This window comes from Eschrichtius robustus, chromosome 7 (genome assembly GCF_028021215.1).
Source record: "Eschrichtius robustus isolate mEscRob2 chromosome 7, mEscRob2.pri, whole genome shotgun sequence".
In the NCBI taxonomy this organism is placed as follows: Eukaryota; Metazoa; Chordata; class Mammalia; order Artiodactyla; family Eschrichtiidae; genus Eschrichtius; species Eschrichtius robustus.
This window is the reverse complement of record NC_090830.1, coordinates 113,509,310-113,530,141: the sequence shown is the minus strand read 5'-3', so window position 1 is coordinate 113,530,141 and position 20,832 is coordinate 113,509,310. Positions and strand designations below refer to the sequence as shown.

The following is a 20,832-nucleotide window of genomic DNA, read 5'->3' as shown; positions in this document are numbered from 1 at the left end:
TCTATCCATCACTTCAGTTCTTGCTCTGTAGACCTGGGAAACATTAGAAAACAAGGAAATTATATCAAGGAACCAAAGTTTGGAGAGAAATACACACAGCACATAATTAAGTACAGGCTGTGAGTTCTGCAGAGGTTAAAAAAAGGAGTGAAGGAGAGACTGGCTGGAGTGCTACAGGGCCGCCTTCTGGAGGAGGTGAGATTTGAGCGGGTCTGAGGGAGATTTAGGGTTTGAAAGAGCCACCGGTGGAAGATGGTGCAACATGAGCAAAAGCGGTAAGAGAAAGTCAGCAGTACAAAAAGGAGACCAGCCCATTTGGAACATAGAGTTGAGCCTGGAGAATGTCTTGGGATAACGAGAGTCTTCAGGAAAAGCCCCTCCAGGCAGTAACCTTTGGTTTCCCTCGCGTTCCCAGCCGGCCCCGTGGTCTTACCCAATTAGCCCCAAAGAGCACCGGGGAGGCCAGAGACGCTGCACAGTTTTGGGCTACCACCAGGGGGCAGTATGGCCCAACAAGTTAGAGCTTCTCCGGTTCATTTAGAACTTTTTCTGAGTCCCTATTTTGTGCCAGGAGCTGAGCTGGGAGCTTAAAAGTATCTATCCAACAATCTAAGGGTCTAACGTTTGTGGAGCTCTTTGCATGGAGGTTGCAATGTACCTTTTCCTCGGTGATCTCATCTAATACTAATCACAATCCTGTGTGTTTTCCGTGTATTTGTATTTGTCTCATCCCCATGGAGGAACTGATGTTGAGGGGTTTAAATTCAAACCGACTGTGAGGGAATCTGAATTTGAACCCAGGGCTACGATCTCCAACCCGTGCCCTCAGCTACAACCTGCAGCCTTTTGTCAAGGGGATAGGAGCATATAGGTATTTAGCATAATAATGAGTTGTATTAATAATTATTAAAAACCAATGGCAGAATTTCAGTTGGAGAAGATGAAGTTCTGGAGATGGATAGTGGTGATGGTTGCACAACAGTATGTACGTGCTTAATGCCACTGAACTGTTCACTTAAAAATGGTTAAAATGGTAAATTTTATGTTATGTATATGTTACCAGAATTTTAAAACATTCATTAATAACAGTAGTTAATGTTATATATTAGTAGCTGTCTTTTTAAAGCACTTATGAAGGTGTTAATCATTTAATTTTCACAACCACCGGTTGAGGTAGGTACTATTCTTATTCCCATTTAACAAAGAATTTCGGGAACTCCCTGACGGTCCAGTGGTTAGGACTCTGCGCTTTCATGGGTTCCATCCCTGGTTGGGGGAACTAGGATCCCACAAGCTGTGCGGTGCGGCCAAACAATAAAATAAAGAAAATAATTTAATCACTTGGTCTGTCCTTCCTCCCTCCCTCCTCCACAACAACTCCAGTATAGGCTATGATCTGCATCTAACTAATCCTTGTTTGACCAGCATTTTAAAGTGTGATGGAGTGGAAAGACCATGGTCTTTGAAACTGACCGACCTGGAGCAGATATGGGCTCTGCTGCTTTACCAGCTGAATGTTCTTGGGCAAGATACTTAATCTCTCTGAGCCTCAATTTTTTCATTTATGCAATAAAGATAATAATAGTACCCACTTCATAGGGTTGTTGTGATGGGCAAATAAGTGTAAAATGCTTAGCATAATGCCGATACATAGTAAGCACTTGAAAACGATGGCCGTTCTTATTATTTGCACATAGTAGAGTGTTCAGAAAATAATAAGTAAATGGATCGATGTGTCTTGAGAGTACCTGAAATAGCTCCTGGCCCTCCTGGGCACGTTAGAGGGAGGATATTCAGTCCCAATCAGTTTAGCCCAATCAGTCCAGGAATGACAGGACTGGATAAGCTTCTTTGAGTCCAACTCCATCATTTTACAGAGGAAGCCAAAGCCCAGGAAAGGGAGTAGTTTTGTGCGAGGTCACCCTTTGTGTCAGTCAGCCAGGAAGTTACCCTGAGAAGGAGTCTGGGGTGGTGAAAGCCCCGCCCTTGGAGCCAGGCCTGGGTGGTGATGTGAGCTTCACATTAGCCAGCCTGGGGCCTCTCCCAGAAAACAGGTTGTCATCAAGTCCCTTCCAGCCTTGGGTTTGTTCTGAGAGGTGCTCACCTCTGCCCTTTTTCTGCAGGAGCAGCCAAGAGGATCATGAAACTGGGAAATCAGCTGTTTATCCTAGCTTCTAGGGTGGGGAGTGAGGGGAGAGAGGCAAGGGGAGGGGCTCTGGGCACCTAGCCCTAGCAACACCTTTGGTTAATATTTATTCTTTCTCCTTCCTTGGTCTGGAAACCAAGGGGAATTCAAGCAGCACCATGTGAAGCAAGATCCCAGGGGCTCTGAGAAGCTTGTTCCAGTGAGAGGTGACTCAGCACAGACCTCAGAACCACAGGGAGTGTCCTGCAGTCTGGATTCTGCGTAGGCCTGTGCGCACTATGTGGGCCACCGTGGCTGTTACTGTAGGTCTCCTGAGGGGAGGTTTTGTCTCCTAGGAGCCCAAGGATGTCCTGGCCACCCCCCAGCTAAAAAGTGGGTGGTAGGACCAGGGTCCTCGTTGTGGTTTCATCTCTAAATAATGTACTTTCCCTTGAAGAAGCCCTTCATGTTTTGTCTGGATACAGCAGCCCTCCTTCTCTGCAAGCTCTTGTCAGTACCATCTCCAGACTGGGATTTCTAGAACAGATGTCATCAGGGCACTCCCAAAAGATGCCTCACTGCTTGTAAAGTGAGCTGTCATCCTTAGCACAATGTGGTCCTGACCAAAATTTCTGCCTCATCACAACCCCCACTCCTTCCTCCCACCAGGTACCCTGTACTATAGCTCAGGGTTTTGCAGCATGAACTGTCCTCAGAAGCATCGGGGACACTTGTTTTTAAAAATGCAGATTCCTAGGCCTACCAGATCCATTGCTCCCGGGGCCTGGGAACCTGCTTTTTAATGATACTGAGGCTGATTCTTGTGCAGACTGCCATTTAAAAACTACTGCTCTGCCAAAGCAGATTGTTATTTCATGACTATCTGGGCCCTCGGTGCCCTTTCTCATGCTGTTCCTCTTCCTAGAATACCCTTCCTATCCTTCCCAGGCTGGTGCACTCTGCTCCTTCTTTAAGGTTTATCTCATGTTAGCTCTTTTGTGCTCCTTCACCCCAAATCTAGGTTCCTTTCTTTGTGTTCACACAACCCCACTGCACTTTCTACCTACCTCTGCCCTAGAATTTTCATATTGTCAGGGTTGGTTCCTCTGCTTGTTTGTGAACTCCATAAAGACCATAGATAATTCGCTTTTAAATTCCAGAGACCTAGCAAAGTACCTGGCAGACAGAAAGCATGTTTGCTGAATGAATGAATGAGTGAATGAATGGAGACCAGTCTAAGTCAGAAAGGTAGATTTAACCCATTTTGTAACTGACAAGAGTCAGGATTAATCGTGCAGGTTTCCTGCTTCACAATTTCAGTCTGTTACTTGGTCTAAATATTTAGTCTACTCTTGAGGAAGCTACAGATTTATGTTTTGGCAAGAGCTATTTAGATTAGCCATGAGTTAGGACTTAGAATTACTATTTTTTAAAATCTCAAAATGTGATTCTGTCTTAAGCCAAGGAACTGCTCTCTCCTGATTGCTTTGAGGATAGAACTCACCAGACTTTTTCTCCACCTCAGATCTGTTCCTCAGGATCATCCATCTCATAATTCTTGACCTTTTAACTCTAGTGCCATACCTGCCACCTCAGCCAGGCACACCCTGGACCTTGTCATGACTGCTTCAGCTCAGAAATGCCAACATGCCAGTCTCTGGCCAGAACTTCCTTGCCTTCAGCTTACTCACTTCCTCCACTCCCAGTTCACCTGCTCTCTGACATCATGACTCCCTGATCTCTTTCCTAAGCCCCAACCCACAAGTAGCCTCCTTTCTTCTTCCCCTTCCACAGGGAGGTGCCCCTCCTCCCATCCCAGGCAATCCCTCGCCTGGGCGCTGGACTCCATCCCTCCCGATCCCTCAGCACTGCGTCATGTCGTCACCTCCCTTTCCTCCATCTTCAGTCTCTCCCCTGCTGTTTTCCTACCACACATCAACGCAGTCAAGCTCCTCTCACCTTTGTGGCTACCTTCCTCTAGCTATTAGCCAGTTAAGGTCTGGGACCAATTCTGATTGTGTGGAGGTTTCCCCACACCACCAAGCAATTCTTGGATACCAGCTGGGTGTCCTACAATTCAACTCAGTTCTGACGCTATCTACCCAGAGATAGCATCAGATCCCACAGGTTAAGGGCTCAGTCCCACGAGACTGCCCACCCACCTTCAGATGCCAATTGAAAGCCCAGGTTGTGACCTGTGCTTCTGTTCAACTGGCTGTAAGTCAGAGGTTCCCACGACCCCCTCCTTCCTTGGGTTTGATTAATTTGCTAGAGTGGCTCACAGAACTCAGAGACACATTTTACTTATTAGATCCCCGGTTTATTTTAAAAGGATATAACTCATGGATAGCCAGATAGAAAGAGATGTTCACCAACCTGGAAGTGCTCTAAACCCCATCCTTTTGGGTTTTTATGGAGGCTTCATTGTATAGGCATGATTGATTAAATCATTGGCCATTGGTGATTGATTCAACCTCCAGCCCCTCTCCCATCCCCAGAGCTCAGGGGCGTGGAAAGGTTCCACCCCTCTAGAAACATGGTTGATTCTCCTGGCAGCCAGCCCCATCCTTAGGTGTGGTCCAAGAGACCTCATTAACAGAAGACATCTTTATCACTTTCATCACTTAGGAATTTCCAAGGGCTTTAGACGCTCTGCCAGAAACATATGAAGACCAAATATATATTTCTTATTATAAATCACAATATCACACCAATCTTTCAAGTTCCCTTCACAGCATAGCTTATCAAGAGTAGGCCTGATTTGCTACCCACTCATTCCCAGCCCAGTTTCTGTCCCCACCATTCCAGTGGTTCTTTCCAAGACCCCAGGTACTCCCAGCCTCCTAACTGTAAAATTCACTGAGCAGTTTTTAGTTGCTATTTTGCCTGCACTTTGTGTGGTATTTGACACGAGGAGCCACTCCTTTCTTCTTGAATCTCTGTTCTTCCTTGGTTTGCAAAGCACTCTACCTACCACCGTCTTTATGGGGTCCTTTTCCTATTCTCAGACGTCAGCAGTCCATACCTTTCCTTGTTTAGCCCTTCTAGCTTCTTGTTTTATTCGTTCCCTCTGATATACCTCATATAATCTGAAGCTTGCCACTTGGTATGCAAGACATCTGAACTTTAGTAAAATGAGGGTTGTCATGAAAAGTACAACATAGGCTTGCAAAGGGCTCAGCAAAGTGCCTGCCACAAAGTAGAGACTCCCTAAATGGTAGTACTTTGTATTATTATTGTTAATAATAAAATAATGTCTTTATCTCTGCCCTATAGGTTTACATCTCTCTTTATTATTATTATTTTTTTAACTTACCTAATGGGTTTATATTTGATATAGTACTTCTCACCATGGAGATGTTACCAGTTAATATAAAGATTTTTTTTTTTTTTATAAATTTATTTATTTTATTTATATATTTTTGGCTGTATTGGGTCTCCGTTGCTGCGCGCGGGCTTTTTCTAGTTGTGGTGAGAGGGGGCTACTCTTCGTTGCGGTGCGCGGGCTTCTCATTGCGGTGGCTTCTCTCGTTGTGGAGCACGGGCTCTAGGCACACGAGCTTCAGTAGTTGTGGCACGCGGGCTCAGTAGTTGTGGCTCGTGGGCTCTAGAGCGCAGTCTCAGGAGTTGTGGCGCACGGGCTTAGTTGCTCCGCGGCATGTGGGATCTTCCCGGACCAGGGCTTGAACCCGTGTCCCCTGCAATGGCAGGCGGATTCTTAACCACTGCGCCACCAGGGAAGCCCTAAAGATTTTTTTTGTTTTTGTTAAACTTTAAATCTCTTCTCCATTTCAATGTCAATATAAAGTATTTTTTTTACATTAAATCTTTTCTCCATTTCAACGTTAGATACATCGAATACATTTTCTAAACGTTTTCCCCAACAAAGAGATAAGTTTTAATTTTTGACCAACTGTATTTAATATCTAGGTACAGTATTAACTTGGGAGATAACAAAACAAAACTCCATTAAAAATATGGAGAAAAGACTCCTCAATGATGCAGGAGGCAGTGATTATAACTTAAACAGTGGCAATTTCCCAGGACTCTGGGCAAGAGTTTTCTTCTTCCTGTTGAGAATTCTGAAACTATGAAATACTACTTATGCAAAGTTCAGCCATCTCACTTCTTTGACCTTCTTTCTAACTAGCAAATGCAAATTACCGACGGCATTTTTCAGTGCGTTCTTTGCTGTGAAGAAAACGTTTTGTTTTCCATTTAACATAGTATATCAATTGGTTCCTATTTATAGGGAAATAACCAAGACTATGAACTACCCTATTTACTGTTTCTTGGGAACTTTCAGTCACCAAAACTCAGTTCTGAACCTCAATAGCACAAAGGTTTTCAGGGCAAGGTTTGATTCAGGAGGCCCTTCAAAGTCACATCTGTCCATTTCTCTTTCGTGCATACACCCCCAAACAAGCACAAATGCCTGTAATGCTGAGAACCACACCGAGCAAGAGAGCGATTGCATCTCCGGCTTCTACTGCTTCAACAACAGGCAGCACCAAAAGCAATGAAAAGAGAACTAGGAACAATTGTGTTGAAACTGAGATCTTGATGTTGAGATCTTGAGGTGACCGGTTCTTAAAGGCAGAAGGTTTCAAAGAAAGCGGTATTTGTTTAATTCTATCAGTTCAGGATGCTGAGGCTAAGAGCTTCCACGTGACAGCACCTTCAAGGAAGCAGCCATTACAGGAATGGCGAGCAGGGCTATTATTGTTTTTCAAACTTTTTATTATGGTGATTTTTGACCGGTCTCCAGAGTAGACAGAATTGCATAAAGGATCTCTGTGTACCATGCCTCAGCCCTAACAACCATTGCCCCATGGCCAGCCCTGCCCCATTCACCCATATTTTCTACAAAAGATACAAACTTTAAAAAATAACCATAATACTATTATCATACTTAAAAAAATATCCAACCTTCTGAGATCAATTTGTAGTGTATCTGATTCCTTTAAGATGTTGCCACCTGGATATTCTCCAGGTACTTCAAACTCAGCTTGTTCAAAGCTGAACTCACCACCTTCTCAGAAACCTGTTCCTCCCCCACCAACTCTGTGGGCCCTGTCTTGGTGACGGACACCACTGTTCATCACTCCCTCAGGTCAGGACTTTGGGAGTAGCCTTTTGGCTCCTCATTCTTCCTGACGCCCCATCTAGCCACTCACCTCCTAGAGATCTCTAGTGTCTGTCCCCTACGTCTCCCCTGCCACTGTCTTACATTATCAGGCTCTTATTGGGTTCTTTGCCCCTGGGCATTAGCTTTTTAACTGGTCTCCTCATTGAGTTTTCACCCGCTAATCTTTTTTTTTTTTTTTAACATCTTTATTGGAGTATAATTGCTTTACAATGGTGTGTTAGTTTCTGCTTTATAACAAAGTGAATCAGTTATACATATACATATGTTCCCATATCTCTTCCCTCTTGCATCTCCCTCCCTCCCACCCTCCCTATCGCACCCCTCTAGGTGGTCACAAAGCACAGAGCTGATCTCCCTATGCTATCACCCGCTAATCTTTTAATGCTATTGCCATAATTTTTTTGTGGTAAAATCCACATAACATAAAATTTACCATTTTAACCCATACAGTTAAGTGGCATCAAGTATATTCACATTATTATGAAATCACTACCACCATCCATCTCTAAAACTTTTTCATCTTCCCAAACTGAAACTCTGTACCCATTAAACAGTAATTCTCCATTACCCATCTCCCTGGCTCCTTCCTGGTAACCATCATTCTACTTTCTGTCTCTGTAAATTTGACTACTCTAGGTACTTCATACAGTATTTGTCCTTTTGTGGGTGGTTTATTTCACTTAGCACGATAAGGTTCCATGTTGTAACATGTAACAGAATTTTCTTCCTTTTTAAGGCTGAATAATGTTCCGTTGTATATATGTACACCACATTTTGATTATTTATTCATTCGTCACTTGGGTTGCTTTTACCTTTCAGCTATTATGAATAATGTTGCTATAAACATGAGTAGACAAATATCTGAGACCCTGCTTTTAATTCCTTTGGGTACATACCCAGAAGTGGAATTGCTGGACCATATGGTAATTCTATTTTTACTTTTTTGAGGAACTGCCCTACTGTCTTCCATGGCAGCTGCACCATTTTACACTCCCACCAGCAATACACAAGTGTTCCAATTTTTCCACGTTCTCACCAACACTTATTATTTTCTATTTTTTTGATTATAGCCATCCTACTGGCTATGAGGTGATACCTTATTGTGGTTTTGGTTTGAATTTCCCTAATGATTAGTGATGTTGACCATCTTTTCATGTGCCTATTGGCCATTTGTATATCTTCTTTGGAGAGAGATTGATTCAAGTCCTTTGCCCATTTTTGAATCAGATTGTTTTTTGTTGTCCCATTGCATGAGTTGCCCTTTTTCTCTGTTAAGAGTGTACTTTGATGCACAGAAGTTTTCAATTTTGATGTAGTCCACTTTATCTGTTTTTGCTTTTGTTGCCTGTGCTTTTGGTATCATATCCTCCAATAACCTTTTAAATACATACATTTATATCCTTCCACTGTCCGTTTATAATCCTGCTATGGTTCCCTCTTTTAAACTCCTTAATGATCTAGTCTCTGTCCTTCTTCAGTCTCACCTCTTGGCGATAGCTCCACCCAAATATACTTATCAAGTCACTATGAATTACTGCATAGCTCTGAGCATTCACCATTCTTTACACTGGCTGCTTCCACTTTCTCTCTCTCTTCGTTTTTCACTAAACTACCTTTCATTCACCTTTTAAGACTTCTTCAATACCTCCTCCTCTAAGAAGACTTCTTTGAATTTTCCCAGAGTTAGGTGCCTTCCTTGTCTTTCCATTGTTGACTTTTACTGTAACACTTATCAGAATGTGTTTTAAATGTTGGCTCACCTGTGTCCTGTCCCTCCAGGTAGACTGTAAATTCCTTAAGGGCAGGGCCCTATCCCTGTCTTGTCATCTGCATGCTGCTCAAACTTAGTTGAACAATTGAACTGGAATCTCTGCCACTGTTCAGTTGTTTTGACCTTGAGAAAACTAGTTAAACTCCCCGGGTCTCAATTTTCTCATAAAATCGTTAGGATTTATTGAGATTATATTTGTAAGGTGCTTGGTGCTTACTCTGGCCCAGAGTAAAAGCTCAACAAAAAAATGAGCTGTTATTATCATCAACTTGTTGAATTGATATCTCAAGCTCTAGTCAGTTGTATGACTTCGGACAAAATTCTTAAACTCTCAGGGCCTCAGTTTTTTCTTCTGTAAAGTGAAGTGTTTGACCTGGATCCTCTATAGCAGTGGTTCTCAAACTAGGCTGCACATTGCAATCATCTGGGGAGCTTTAAAAATACTGATGTCTAGGTCCCTCTCCCAAATATTCTGATTTAATTGGTGTGAGGTACAGCCGGGCAAGGGTATTTTTAAAAAGCTCCCCTGGTGATTCTAATGTTTAGCCAGAATTAAGAACCACTGATCTAAAGTTTCTTCCAGATATAACACGTTGATATAACAAGTTGAGCTGCCAGGATTCTTTGGAGGTGGGGGGTGGGGTGGATGGAATGTCTATCAGCGTTTTTCTGCTATCACTCTTTGTTAGTTTAGCAGGAAGCATTATTGAACGGGCTCACTAAGCTGGAATTCCAAGAGTATTTGTGGATTCCTGAGTGTTTATACTTAGCAGCTCCCTCCATCCTGGAGTGACCTGGGGGACCAGAACTCTGAGAAAGAAAAAAATTGGCTTCTCCTTACCCCACTGCTCTAAACCAAGGCCCTGGAGTCTACCTTGGAGTGTTGTACTGTGGAGTCCTAGTCAGGCTGCAGGAGAGGGTGGAGGGAAAGGTCCTTGGTATAAACTTAGTGGGGAAACTTGGGGCCCTGACTAGAAGGGGATGGAGGCTGAGAGTCACAAATATGCATTCCTTTAGGGTGCTTTAACACCATATTCACAGCCATTACTTATATGATTCCCAGAACAACCTTGAGAAATACAAAGCAGGCATTACTGCCCCCATTTTGTAGAAGAGAAAAACAAGTCTCTGAATGGTTGAGGACTTCACAAAAAATTACATGGTTGGGTTAGCAGCAGGACCAGCATGACAGCCCCTGTGTCCTGACTCCCCAAGCTGGTAGTGGAGTTAATGATCAGCTATGCCTACGTGATGAAGCCTCCATAAAAATCCCAAAGGTATGGAGCTCAGGGAGTTTCCAGGTTGGTGAACACATGCAAGTACTAGGAGGGTGATACACCCTGCATTCACTGGGACAGAAGCTTCTGTGCTCGGACCCTCCCAGACCTCACCTTATATATCTCTTCATCTGGCTGTTCATCTGTATCCTTTAATAAATTGGTAAATGTAAGTAAATGTGTCTCTGAGTTCTGTGAGCTACCCTAGCAAATAATTGAATCCAAGGAGGAAGACGTCATGGGAACCTCCAATTTGTAGCCAAGTCAGACAGAAGATGTGGGTATCCTGGTGGCCTACTACTTGTGATTGGCATCTGAATCTTGGTTGTGGGGATGGGGGGGGTGGGGGCAGTCTCGTGGGACTGAGCCCTTAACCTGTGGGATCTGACGCTGTCTCTAGTAGCTGGTGTCAGGATTGAGTTAAATTGTAGAACACCCTGCTGTGTCACAGAGAATTGGTTGGCGTGGGGGAAAACCCCACACCTCTGGTGTCAGAAGTGTTGTGAGTGCGGTAGTGGTGTGAGAGCAATGAAAAACACGGGTGGAAAGACTGAGGTTTTATCTAAAACACCCAGGTAGCTCAGTCTTTCTTGGCTCCTTGGAGTTGGAGCTGTGGTTCTAAAAGGCCCCATCAAATGCTACCGCAAACAACTGAAATAACTCTGCCCAATTCCCCTGTGATCCCTCGCCTCTGAGCATAGCAGTGCTAAATGGGATCATTAGCAAATGCCTTCAGTTCTGCAGTTTGGGGTGTTCAGTACTAGCTTTGAGGCTTGGACACTCAGGGAGGTGTTTAGTTATAATGGCCCATGTGTCCAGGGACACTCACAAGGGCCTGTAGAGCACTGTTAGTCAAATGCAAATGCTGGGTCACAGACAGGGGTTGGCCCTTGGCCACTGGCTCAAGATGAAATGGAAAAACCAGAACAGGGTAGTGATTTTTTTTTTTTTAACTAAGCTCAATTTAATTTAAAGCCCTGTCTTTTATTCTGAGATTATGTCTTTCCTACTTTTTTTGGTCTTAAAATTGCCTTTCATAAAATAGTGGCAATGGTAGATGGCAGTTTATTTTAATGTCCTGAATGGCACAGTTAAAATAGCCACCCTATGTGAATTCCTAAAATTGCTTTTGAAATGTTATTGATCCAAGGAATCCTGAGTTTGGTAACACTCACCATTTTGGAGGGCCATGTGATCTCAACTCTTCAGGGGCGTGGGAGGCCACAGAGAGAGCCTCACCTCGAGGGCAGTGGTAAAAATTGAACAGTAAAATAACTATAATGCCTGGAGTTGGACTTTGCCACCTATAAGTTCGCAGAACCACTTTGGTTTTATTTAACAGACATTTACGTGGTGCTTCCTAAATGCCCAGCCCAGTCTCAACTGCTGCACAGACGTGATCTCATTTCATCCTCATCAAGCCTTTGAGGTACATGCTATTATTATCTTCACTTCCATTTTAAGGATGAGGAAACTAAGATGTGAGGGCATTGAGAAACTTGCCCAAGGTCACAGCTAGTTAGCAGCAGAGCCAGAAGTCAAAGCCAGGGAGTTTGGCTCTGGAGTCCATGCTCTTAATCCCTAAACCATGCTGCCTGGTTAGAAGCAATTTCAGACTTTTGTGGCATGTAATGATCTATTTTCAGCCTCTGACTCCATAGACAGAAGCTGCCTGTGGACTAAGCTGCCTGATCTGTATTGAGCAGCTGTCAGTGATCTCTTTTGAGCCCTTTCACAACACCACTGGGAGAATCAGTGGGCAGATGGCTCTTGGACAGAGCCTGGCAAGTAAGCAACGGTGAAAGCAGTGAACTTTGGATAAGGTCAGCAAGTCCTTGTAGCTTGGAACCTGGGTCTGTGCAAAGGCCTTCTGAGAGGTCCCCTAGAGCTTAGACATGTGGTTTTCAAGCACATTTTTTAAAGCAACCAAACGCTTTTTTCAATCATAGACACATGGGCAGTTAATACATATACACATACACCCCATCTATGTGAAATCCCTTCTTAAAGCAGATACAAGTGGAGGGTGTGTTGAAGCAGAAGTGGGGATCCAGTTGATCTTACTCTGATCCCTTATGCAGTATTGAGTCACTATCTGGGAACTTAGAGCTTTGAGGAGCACAGTTTGAAAACCATTGCTCCAGACCATGGTTTCCTGGAGCATGTCCTACAAAATATTAGTCTTGTAAGATGCTTTGTAGGAAAAAAAAAGTTTCATGGTCAAATACATTTGGGAAACTCAGGTTGTTTCATCCTTGCTTTGTGACTTACAGTTACTTATTAGCGGGTAAAGAGTCTGAGAAGTCTGGAAGGGGGTGAAACCACTTTTAATCCACAATTTTCCTCTTAAAAAAATGGATGAATTGAAAAAAAATGGGTGAATCGTTTTATATTTACACAGTGCAATACTATAGAGCAATGAAAATAGACGAACAATTGCTACATATGGATGCATCTTACTACTATACTAATAAGTGAAAGAAGCCAGACACAAAGGCATGTCTACTGTATGAGGTGGGAGGTGACATAGTGCATGGAAGGGGGCATGAGATGAGTTTTGAAGCTTCTGGTTATATTTTATATCTTGATTTGGGTGGTGGTTACATAAGTGTGTTTACTTCGTGAAAATGATTTGTGCATTTTTCTGCATATATATATGTTTATGTTATGCTTCAGGAAAAAAAGGGAAAAGCAAACAAAATACCAACATAGAAGGGACCCAAAAAGAAATGTACATGAATTTAGCTCATTAAAAAAATATTTTTTAATACTGCAGTTTTTCTGAATCAGGTTATCTGGTTCAAAGGCAGGCCTCCTGGAAAACTCATAGGATGAAGGGTTTCCCCTGGACCACCACTAGAGAAAAGGTATTATAGTATGCATTGAGCAAGGAGGCCCACATTTATTTGACTCTCTAGTCTGTATCTGTTTCTGGTCTTCATTCCTAATTCCCTGTGTATTAGTTTCCTATTGCTGATGTAACTAATTATCACAAATTTCGTGGCTTAAAGCAACACAAAAGTATTATCTTAATTCTGGAGATCAGAAGTCTGAAACGGGTTTCAGCGGATTAAAATCAAGGTTTTATCCAGCTATGTTCCTATGTTCCTTCCGGAGGCTCTCGGGGAAAATCAGTCTCCTTGCCTTCTTCAGCTTTTAGAGGCTGCAGGTATTCCTTGGCTCATGGTCCGCTTCCGTCTTCATAGCTAGCAATGGCCAGCTAACTCTTTCTCACATCACATCACTGACGCTGACTCTTGTCCTTCCCTCTTCTACATTTTTTTTTTTTTAAGATTTATTTATTATTTATTTATCTTATTTATTTTTGGCTGCGTCGGGTCTTAGTTGCACACGCGGGGTCTTTGTTGAGGGATGCTGGATCTTTCGTTGTGGTGCGTGGGCTTCTCTCTAGTTGTGGAATACTGGTTTTCTCTTCTCTAGTTGTGGCACGCAGGCTCCAGGGTGCGTGGACTCTGTATTTGTGGCATGTGGGCTCTGTAATTTGCGGCACATGGGCTTTCTAGTTGAGGCCCGCGAACTCAGTAGTTGTGGTGCGTGGGCTTAGTTGCCCTGCGGCATGTACTCCCTGTTTAAGGTCAGCTGATTAGCAAACTTAATTCCATCTGCTACCTTAATTCTCCTTTGCTCTATAATTGCGACACAGTCACAGGTTCTGGGGATTAGGCCATTATTCTGTTTACCACACCTGCTAAGGGATTAGATACAGATCCTAGTACTTAACCTATTCTGTCTTCTATTAGCATGGGTTTTCTTTCAGATAGTTAGCATCTGACCAAAAAATTAGTTGAAAATAATTGTTTTGGGTTTGCTGAAAGTAAAAGTAATGAACTCAACTATCCATCACTCGAATGAGAGATTTATTTACTTTTAACCCAGTAGGACACTTGTTACAAGAGTGCTATAGATGCCAGGTAAGGGAGGACCCCAGTTTGTGGCAGGCTTGGAAAACTGTGTGGGTCTCAGGGACTGCACCCTCTTCCTGCCAATGAAATGTAATCATTGAGGGCTAGTATCTGACATCTGAAGTGGAGCCAAGAAAGGGGATTAAAAGACTGGTGCTCTGAAGTTGAGGTGACATAGTTTGTAATCCCTGATCGTACAATTATGAGTCAGTTTCTTTGTTTGGGTCAATTGAATAGTTTCCACAGTATTGAAAAACTGCTGTTCACAGTGGCTCCTTGGACTAGCAAAGAAGGAAGAGACCCAGAAAGTCAGTTGTTGCCCAGGCAGCAGGCAGCAGGAGGTGGCTCAGACTGGCTGCTGCCGTGGCAACATTGATTACTGTCACAGGCAGGCATGTGGTAGGTAGACAGCAATTTCAGAGAACACATGGACCACCTGCATCAGAATTACCTGGAGAGTTAGTTTAAATATGAATTCCCAGGCTGCACAGCCAGAGATTGGGATGAGATCTGGAATCTGCCTTTTTGAAAGGCAACCCTTATTCTTTTTTTTCTTTCAATTTATTTGTTTTTATTTATTTTATTTTTGGCTGTGTTGGGGTCTTTGTTGCTGTGCACGGGCTTTCTCTAGTTGCGTCGAGTAGGGGCTACTCTTCGTTGCGGTGCACGGGCTTCTCATTGCGGTGGCTTCTCTTGCTGCAGAGCACGGGCTCTAGGTGTGCAGGCTTCAGTAGATGTGGTGCGTGGTCTCAGTAGTTATGGTGTACGGTCTCAGTAGTCGTGGCTCATGGGCTCTAGAGCACAAGCTCAGTAGTTGTGGCGCACAGGCTTAGTTGCTCCACGGCATGTGGGATCTTCCCAGACCAGGGCTCGAACCCGTGTCCCCTGCATTGGCAGGCGAATTCTTAACCACTGTGCCACCAGGGAAGCCCAGCCCTTATTCTTGATTGTAGTTTAAGAACCACTGATTGAAGAAAATAATGCATCCCTGTTACAAGTCCGTATACAAACCCTTGTTGTATATCCTTGGATGAGGCCTCACCTCTTTGCTGTGAAAACCAGAGCCACTTTCTTGCTTACGAAGGCCCAGTCCTCAAAAGACAAAGTAGATGTGCTGTCCCAGGAATTGATAATGACAAATGCCCAAGTTTTACAAGTGCTAAGAGTTTAAATAGTCCTTTCATGATTTCTGCAAGAATGGAAGTTTTTTTTTTCCCCAAGGAACATCTAGTAACATCTCACAGAACTAGTCATGTCAAAATATACTTTGGGACTCCCAAAATAAATTTCCCAAACGGGTGAAATGCTGTTCAATATCACTGGGAAGGACTAGGGTGGGACCCAAGCAGGTTTCGATATGAACCCAGGACTGGAGAGGATGGCTAAGATGCAGGACTGAGCCTCTGATATGATGGAGAGATACCATTCTTCCTCTAGGAAGGTGGGACTATAGCGTATACATAAAGAACACCACACAGGCTTCCTGATTTTTCTAAGAATCACTGCTGTCATGAGCCACTGTTGCTGATGAGAATGTGTTCTTATCCCTTACATGAGTTAAGAACAAGTGGATTAGTGGATGTGTGAAATTCAAAGTGTTTTATATTTCTCTAATACTACTGCAATACTTGTAACTCAAGGTGTGGGCAAATTCTGATTTGCTAGTTGTAGTGAACACTCTTGACTGCCTACCTAGCATCCACTCCCCACCCCTTCTCCCTGTCAAAAATCCCAGTTTTGCTCAGATATCCTCTCCATCCCCAAAACCCAGGGACAAATCTGATTAATCAGTGTATGATCCTTCCTCGGCAAAGATTATTGGTCCTGGGGATCTGCATGTGTCCTAATTCATCCCAGTGAGGTTGAAGGGAAGGACTTAGAATCTTTTGTTGACACAAACAAGGATACTTGTAGCCATCTTACAAGCAATGAGGGGAACATGTTTTAGGATGAAGGCAACCCTGAATGTTGCAGGACAGAGAAATGAAACCTGTTCCTTGTGGCAATGTCAGTGACTGAATCGTGTACCCTGGAGTCCACAATACCTCTGGATTTTCTTATTGTTTAAGCCTGTTTTAACTGGGTTTTCTGTTACTTATGGTCAAAAAATCTCCTAATGTCTACAGTTGCTCGTTTGCTTTGTACTCTCTGGTTTATGCATTTTATATGTAACACGTAAAAAAAAGGAAAGAAGATTAGATTGTGGGCTGAGAGAATAATGATCGGTGGGACAAAATTTGTTTATATAAAAGCTGTTGTGAGTTGTGTGCTTCTTCCTATATTATCATGCCTTTCAGTTCCCACAGGTGTCCACATCCAGAAGACAAATTCATTAAATCAGTTTCTTTTTGTATTTCTTGTCTCAGAATTAATTATATGTGTCTAGCTTCCTTTTAGCACAGAATATTGTTTACTGAGGTTGATGCAGAGGGCTAAGATGGGGACATTCAGTTAGGAAGTGCCTTCATTGAGTAATGGCATAAAGCCTAAACTTACCTAGGCTTATCAAAGAAGTGGTTTTACCAATAGACGAGTGAACGCTCTTTCTCATTCTGACATTAGTATGCCTTACTTTTTGGTCCTAATATAGATGCTGCTTAACCAGAACACGTGAAATGCTCTATAGGGGGCTGGCAGGTCTGGTCCCACAGTGAAGAGGGGTTCCATCGTTAAGCCCAACAACTTACCACTTAGAGACCAAGATTGGAATGGTTGGTGTTGTAGCAGATCTACCTGGAAACAAATTGTACTGTGGTCTCACTCAGGTTCCTGCTCCAAGAGACTGCTGACGACTTCACAAGGTAGAATGCAGGGATATAAGCCCTGATGTGCTTTTTTTTGGTTTTAAAATAATTTAATCAAACTCAAAGCATTGTAAAAGGCATTAAAATAAAATCCACTCACAATCCTACCACACATTCATTTAGTTATTAATTAATTTATGTAAAAATATATATGGATGGAATCCCCAATGTGCCAAACCCTGGGCTAGGTGCTGTATCCTCTCTCACGGGATGAGACAGACACAGTGGACAAGACTGTCTCTGCTCCTCTGGAGCTTACAGCCTAATGAAAAGGCAGATATTAAAGACATAATCACACAAATATTTATTTAATTGCAATTGTGGGATGGGAAGGGAAGGGAAGGGAAGGTACGGGCAACATGAAAGAATACTGGGGTAGGGAGATTGGGAAGCCCTCTCTGAGTTACATTTGAGCTAAGGCCGAAAGGATGAATAGAGTTCAAAACGTAAAAAGAGCTTTTATGGAGGGACGTGGGGACCAGCAACTGAAAAGTGGCAATTTGGAAGGAGCTCAGTGAACATGGAGGAAATGGTCCTATTTATGTATTTGATTTCTTTTTTTTAAGTGTTTTTGAATTTTTTTCCATTTTATTTTAAAAAAATCTGTATCTGTGTAATGAACACTTATTTTTTTTCTTTTCCATTATGGTTTATCTTAGGATATTGAATATAGTTCCCTGTGCTATATAGTAGGACCTTGTTGTTTATCCATTCTATATGTAATTGTTTGCATCTGCTAACCCCAAACTTCCAGCCCACCCTCCCTTGAATTTTTTTTACTGTGGTAGAATATATATAACACAAAATTTGCCATTTTAGCCATTTTTAAGTGTACAACTTAGTGGCATGAGTACATTCACAGTGTTGTGCAACCATCACCACTGCCTGTTTCAACACTTTTTTCATCATCACAAACAGAAATTCTGGACCCATTAAGCAATAACTTCCCATTCCTCCCCACTGCCCCAGTCTCTGGTAACCTCTAATCTACTTTCTGTCTCTATGAGTTTGCCTATTTTAGATACTTCACAAAAGTAGTATCATATAATATTTGTCCTTCTGTGTCTGGCTTATTTCACTTGGCATAATGTTTTCAAGGTTTATCCATGTTGTAGCAGTACCAGAACTTCATTTATTTGTATGGCTGAGTAATAGTCCATTGTATGGATGTACCATACTTTGTTTATCCATTCATGTGTTGATGGCCATTTGGGTTGATTCCACCTTTTGGCTACTATGAATGATGCTACTATGAACATTGGCATATGAATGTCCATTTGAATCCCTGTTTTCAGTTCTTTGGGGAATATACCCAGAAGTAGAATTGCTGGGTCATATGGTAATTCTATGTTTAGCTTTTTGAGGAACCACCACAGAGGCTGCACCATTTTGCTTTCCTACCAGCAGTGCAGGAGGGTTCCAGTTTCTCTACATCCTTGCCAACACTTACCTCCTTTTTTTTTTCCCTTAATTTAGGTATGAAGTAGTATCTCTGTGTATTCGATTCTGACTCTTCTGTCTCCTCAGGAATCCATCTATCCTGAAACTCTGAGGTTTTTCGGGACCACTGATCTGGCATGGGGCTTATAACAACCTGCCTTCATCTTTTACCTAAGTGTCTAATTTCCTAAATAGATATTCAGCAACTCTGGGGTAAAGTGTGGGTTGGGAATCAATTTATTTATTTATTTATTTATTTTTGGCTGCGTTGGGTCTTCGTTGCTGCACGCAGGCTTTCTGTAGTTGCGGCGAGCGGGGGCTACTCTTCATTGCAGTGCGCGGGCTTCTCATTGCGGTGGCTTCTCTTGCTGCGGAGCACGGGCTCTAGGTGCACGGGCTTCAGTAGTTGTGGCACATGGGCTCAGTAGTTGTGGCTCACGGGCTCTAGAGCACAGGCTCAGTAGTTGTGGCGCACAGGCTTATTTGCTCTGCGGCATGTGGGATCTTCCCGGACCAGGGCTCGAACCCGTGTTCCCTGCATTGGCAGGCGGATTCTTAACCACTGTGCCACCAGGGAAGTCCCGGGGGATCAATTTAGATTTCCAGTATTTACTACCTGGTAGATGTTTGATAAATAGCACAATTGTGATAGAGGTTGCAGATCTTATCTCTCTCATGTTGTAAACACCCAGTGGAAGTTTCCAACAGGCACCTCAGAGATCTTTGCTTGATTCAAATGAATTAATTTTCATGAGTATATGAGGCAATTGATCGGTTGGTTACATTCCATTCATTTGAACTGCATACCTGATCTCTGCCACTCCTCTGCTTTATGCCGTCAAGTACTCTCCATTGCACTTAAGATAAGGCTGCAGATGATTTATATGGTCTATAGTGCCCTGTGAGGTCTGGTTCTGCCTCCTTACGGACCATTTTTTGCCACTTTCCCCCTTTCCCTCTAGGCTGCTGATCATTCTGCAGATAATACAAGGCTCATCCCTACTTCAGGGCCTTTGTGCCAACTGGTCCCTTTTTCAGGGATTCTCTACTCTTCCAAGTAAGCCTCTCTCTCACTTTTTTCTTTTTTTTTTTAATAATTTTTTTTTTCGGCACGTACTTTAAATTTATTAATTTATGTATTTATTTTTGGGTGTGTTGGGTCTTCGTTTCTGTGCGAGGGCTTTCTCTCTAGTTGCGGCAAGTGGGGGCCACTCTTCATCGCGGTGCGCGGGCCTCTCACTGTCACGGCCTCTCTTGTTGCGCAGCACAGGCTCCAAACGCGCAGGCTCAGCAGTTGTGGCTCACGGGCCCAGTTGCTCCGCGGCATGTGGGATCTTCCCAGACCAGGGCTCGAACCCATGTCCCCTGCATTGGCAGGCAGACTCTCAACCACTGCGCCACCAGGGAAGCCCCGTCTCTCACTTTTTTTACTTAAAAAAGTCCTATTCATCCTTCAGGGCTCAGCTGAGATGTTCCTGACCCTCTCCCTACCCCAAAGCCGAGCCCCTATTTTGTTCTCCCTCAAAGCATCTTTTACTTTTCCTGCATAGCACTTACTAATTGTAGTAAAATAATTTTTTGTTTGTTTAAAGTTCATCTTTCCAGGCAGTCAGAAACCTACATGAGGGCAGAAACTCATGTCTTTATTGATCAGTGTTAGGCATATGGAAGGAGTTTAGTGCATATTTTTGAAGACATGTAGGTGCTCCTAAGTCTTACATGGATGTCCTGTCTCTCAACTTGGACTAGATGTTTCTAGCTGGACTAAATGTTTTCTGATTGTCTCCTCGAATAATGCATTATCACAGTAAGTGCTGACCCTGTGCTGTTAGAGAAAGATGGATGAAAAAGAGAGGAGACTTCCAAGGTGGCTGATTGGAGATCTATGACTGAATACTTCCTGGGAGAAAGATCTGGGGGCAGGCTGTTTCTAGGCCGTAGGCCAGGGTATTGAGCAATGCTTGCGTTTCTCTGAGGGATTCTGCCAAGAAGCAGAAAACTGATGAGTGACCTGTAAACGCAGCTCACATTCTGGGTGACTCAGAGTTTATGGTATTCTAGGGGGAAATTGTGTTAATCAGAGGGGTAGCGTAGCCATGTGGGTGCTTGGGCAGGGAGTTTGGTGAGAAGCCATCCAAGGCCACAGTGGGATGGCCTTTCCTGCCAAGTACTGCCTGGGCCCTTCCGCCAATGTCAAGTCAGAGACACCAAGCAAGCCACTTAAGGCTCTTCATTGCTTCCTCAGGCTCCCCAACCCTCTGTTAGAAGGTTGTTTCGTAGTTGGCATGGCTTGTCTTACTCCTGAAAGTCATGAGACCAGGTATCTTGTCCTTTTGCCTTTGT

General features: G+C 43.3%; 1 protein-coding gene across 1 annotated transcript; it reads right to left on the bottom strand.

Moving 5' to 3' along the window:
* Positions 1 to 6,439: 6,439 nt before the first annotated feature.
* LOC137767192 (small integral membrane protein 30-like) lies at positions 6,440 to 18,628 on the bottom strand. Its single transcript, XM_068547908.1, has 2 exons — positions 18,500 to 18,628; positions 6,440 to 6,714 (listed from the first exon to the last, which is right to left on the bottom strand). Exons 1-2 carry the CDS (start codon positions 18,626 to 18,628, stop codon positions 6,508 to 6,510), a joined length of 336 nt encoding a protein of 111 aa, XP_068404009.1. The 3' UTR covers positions 6,440 to 6,507.
* Positions 18,629 to 20,832: the final 2,204 nt, after the last annotated feature.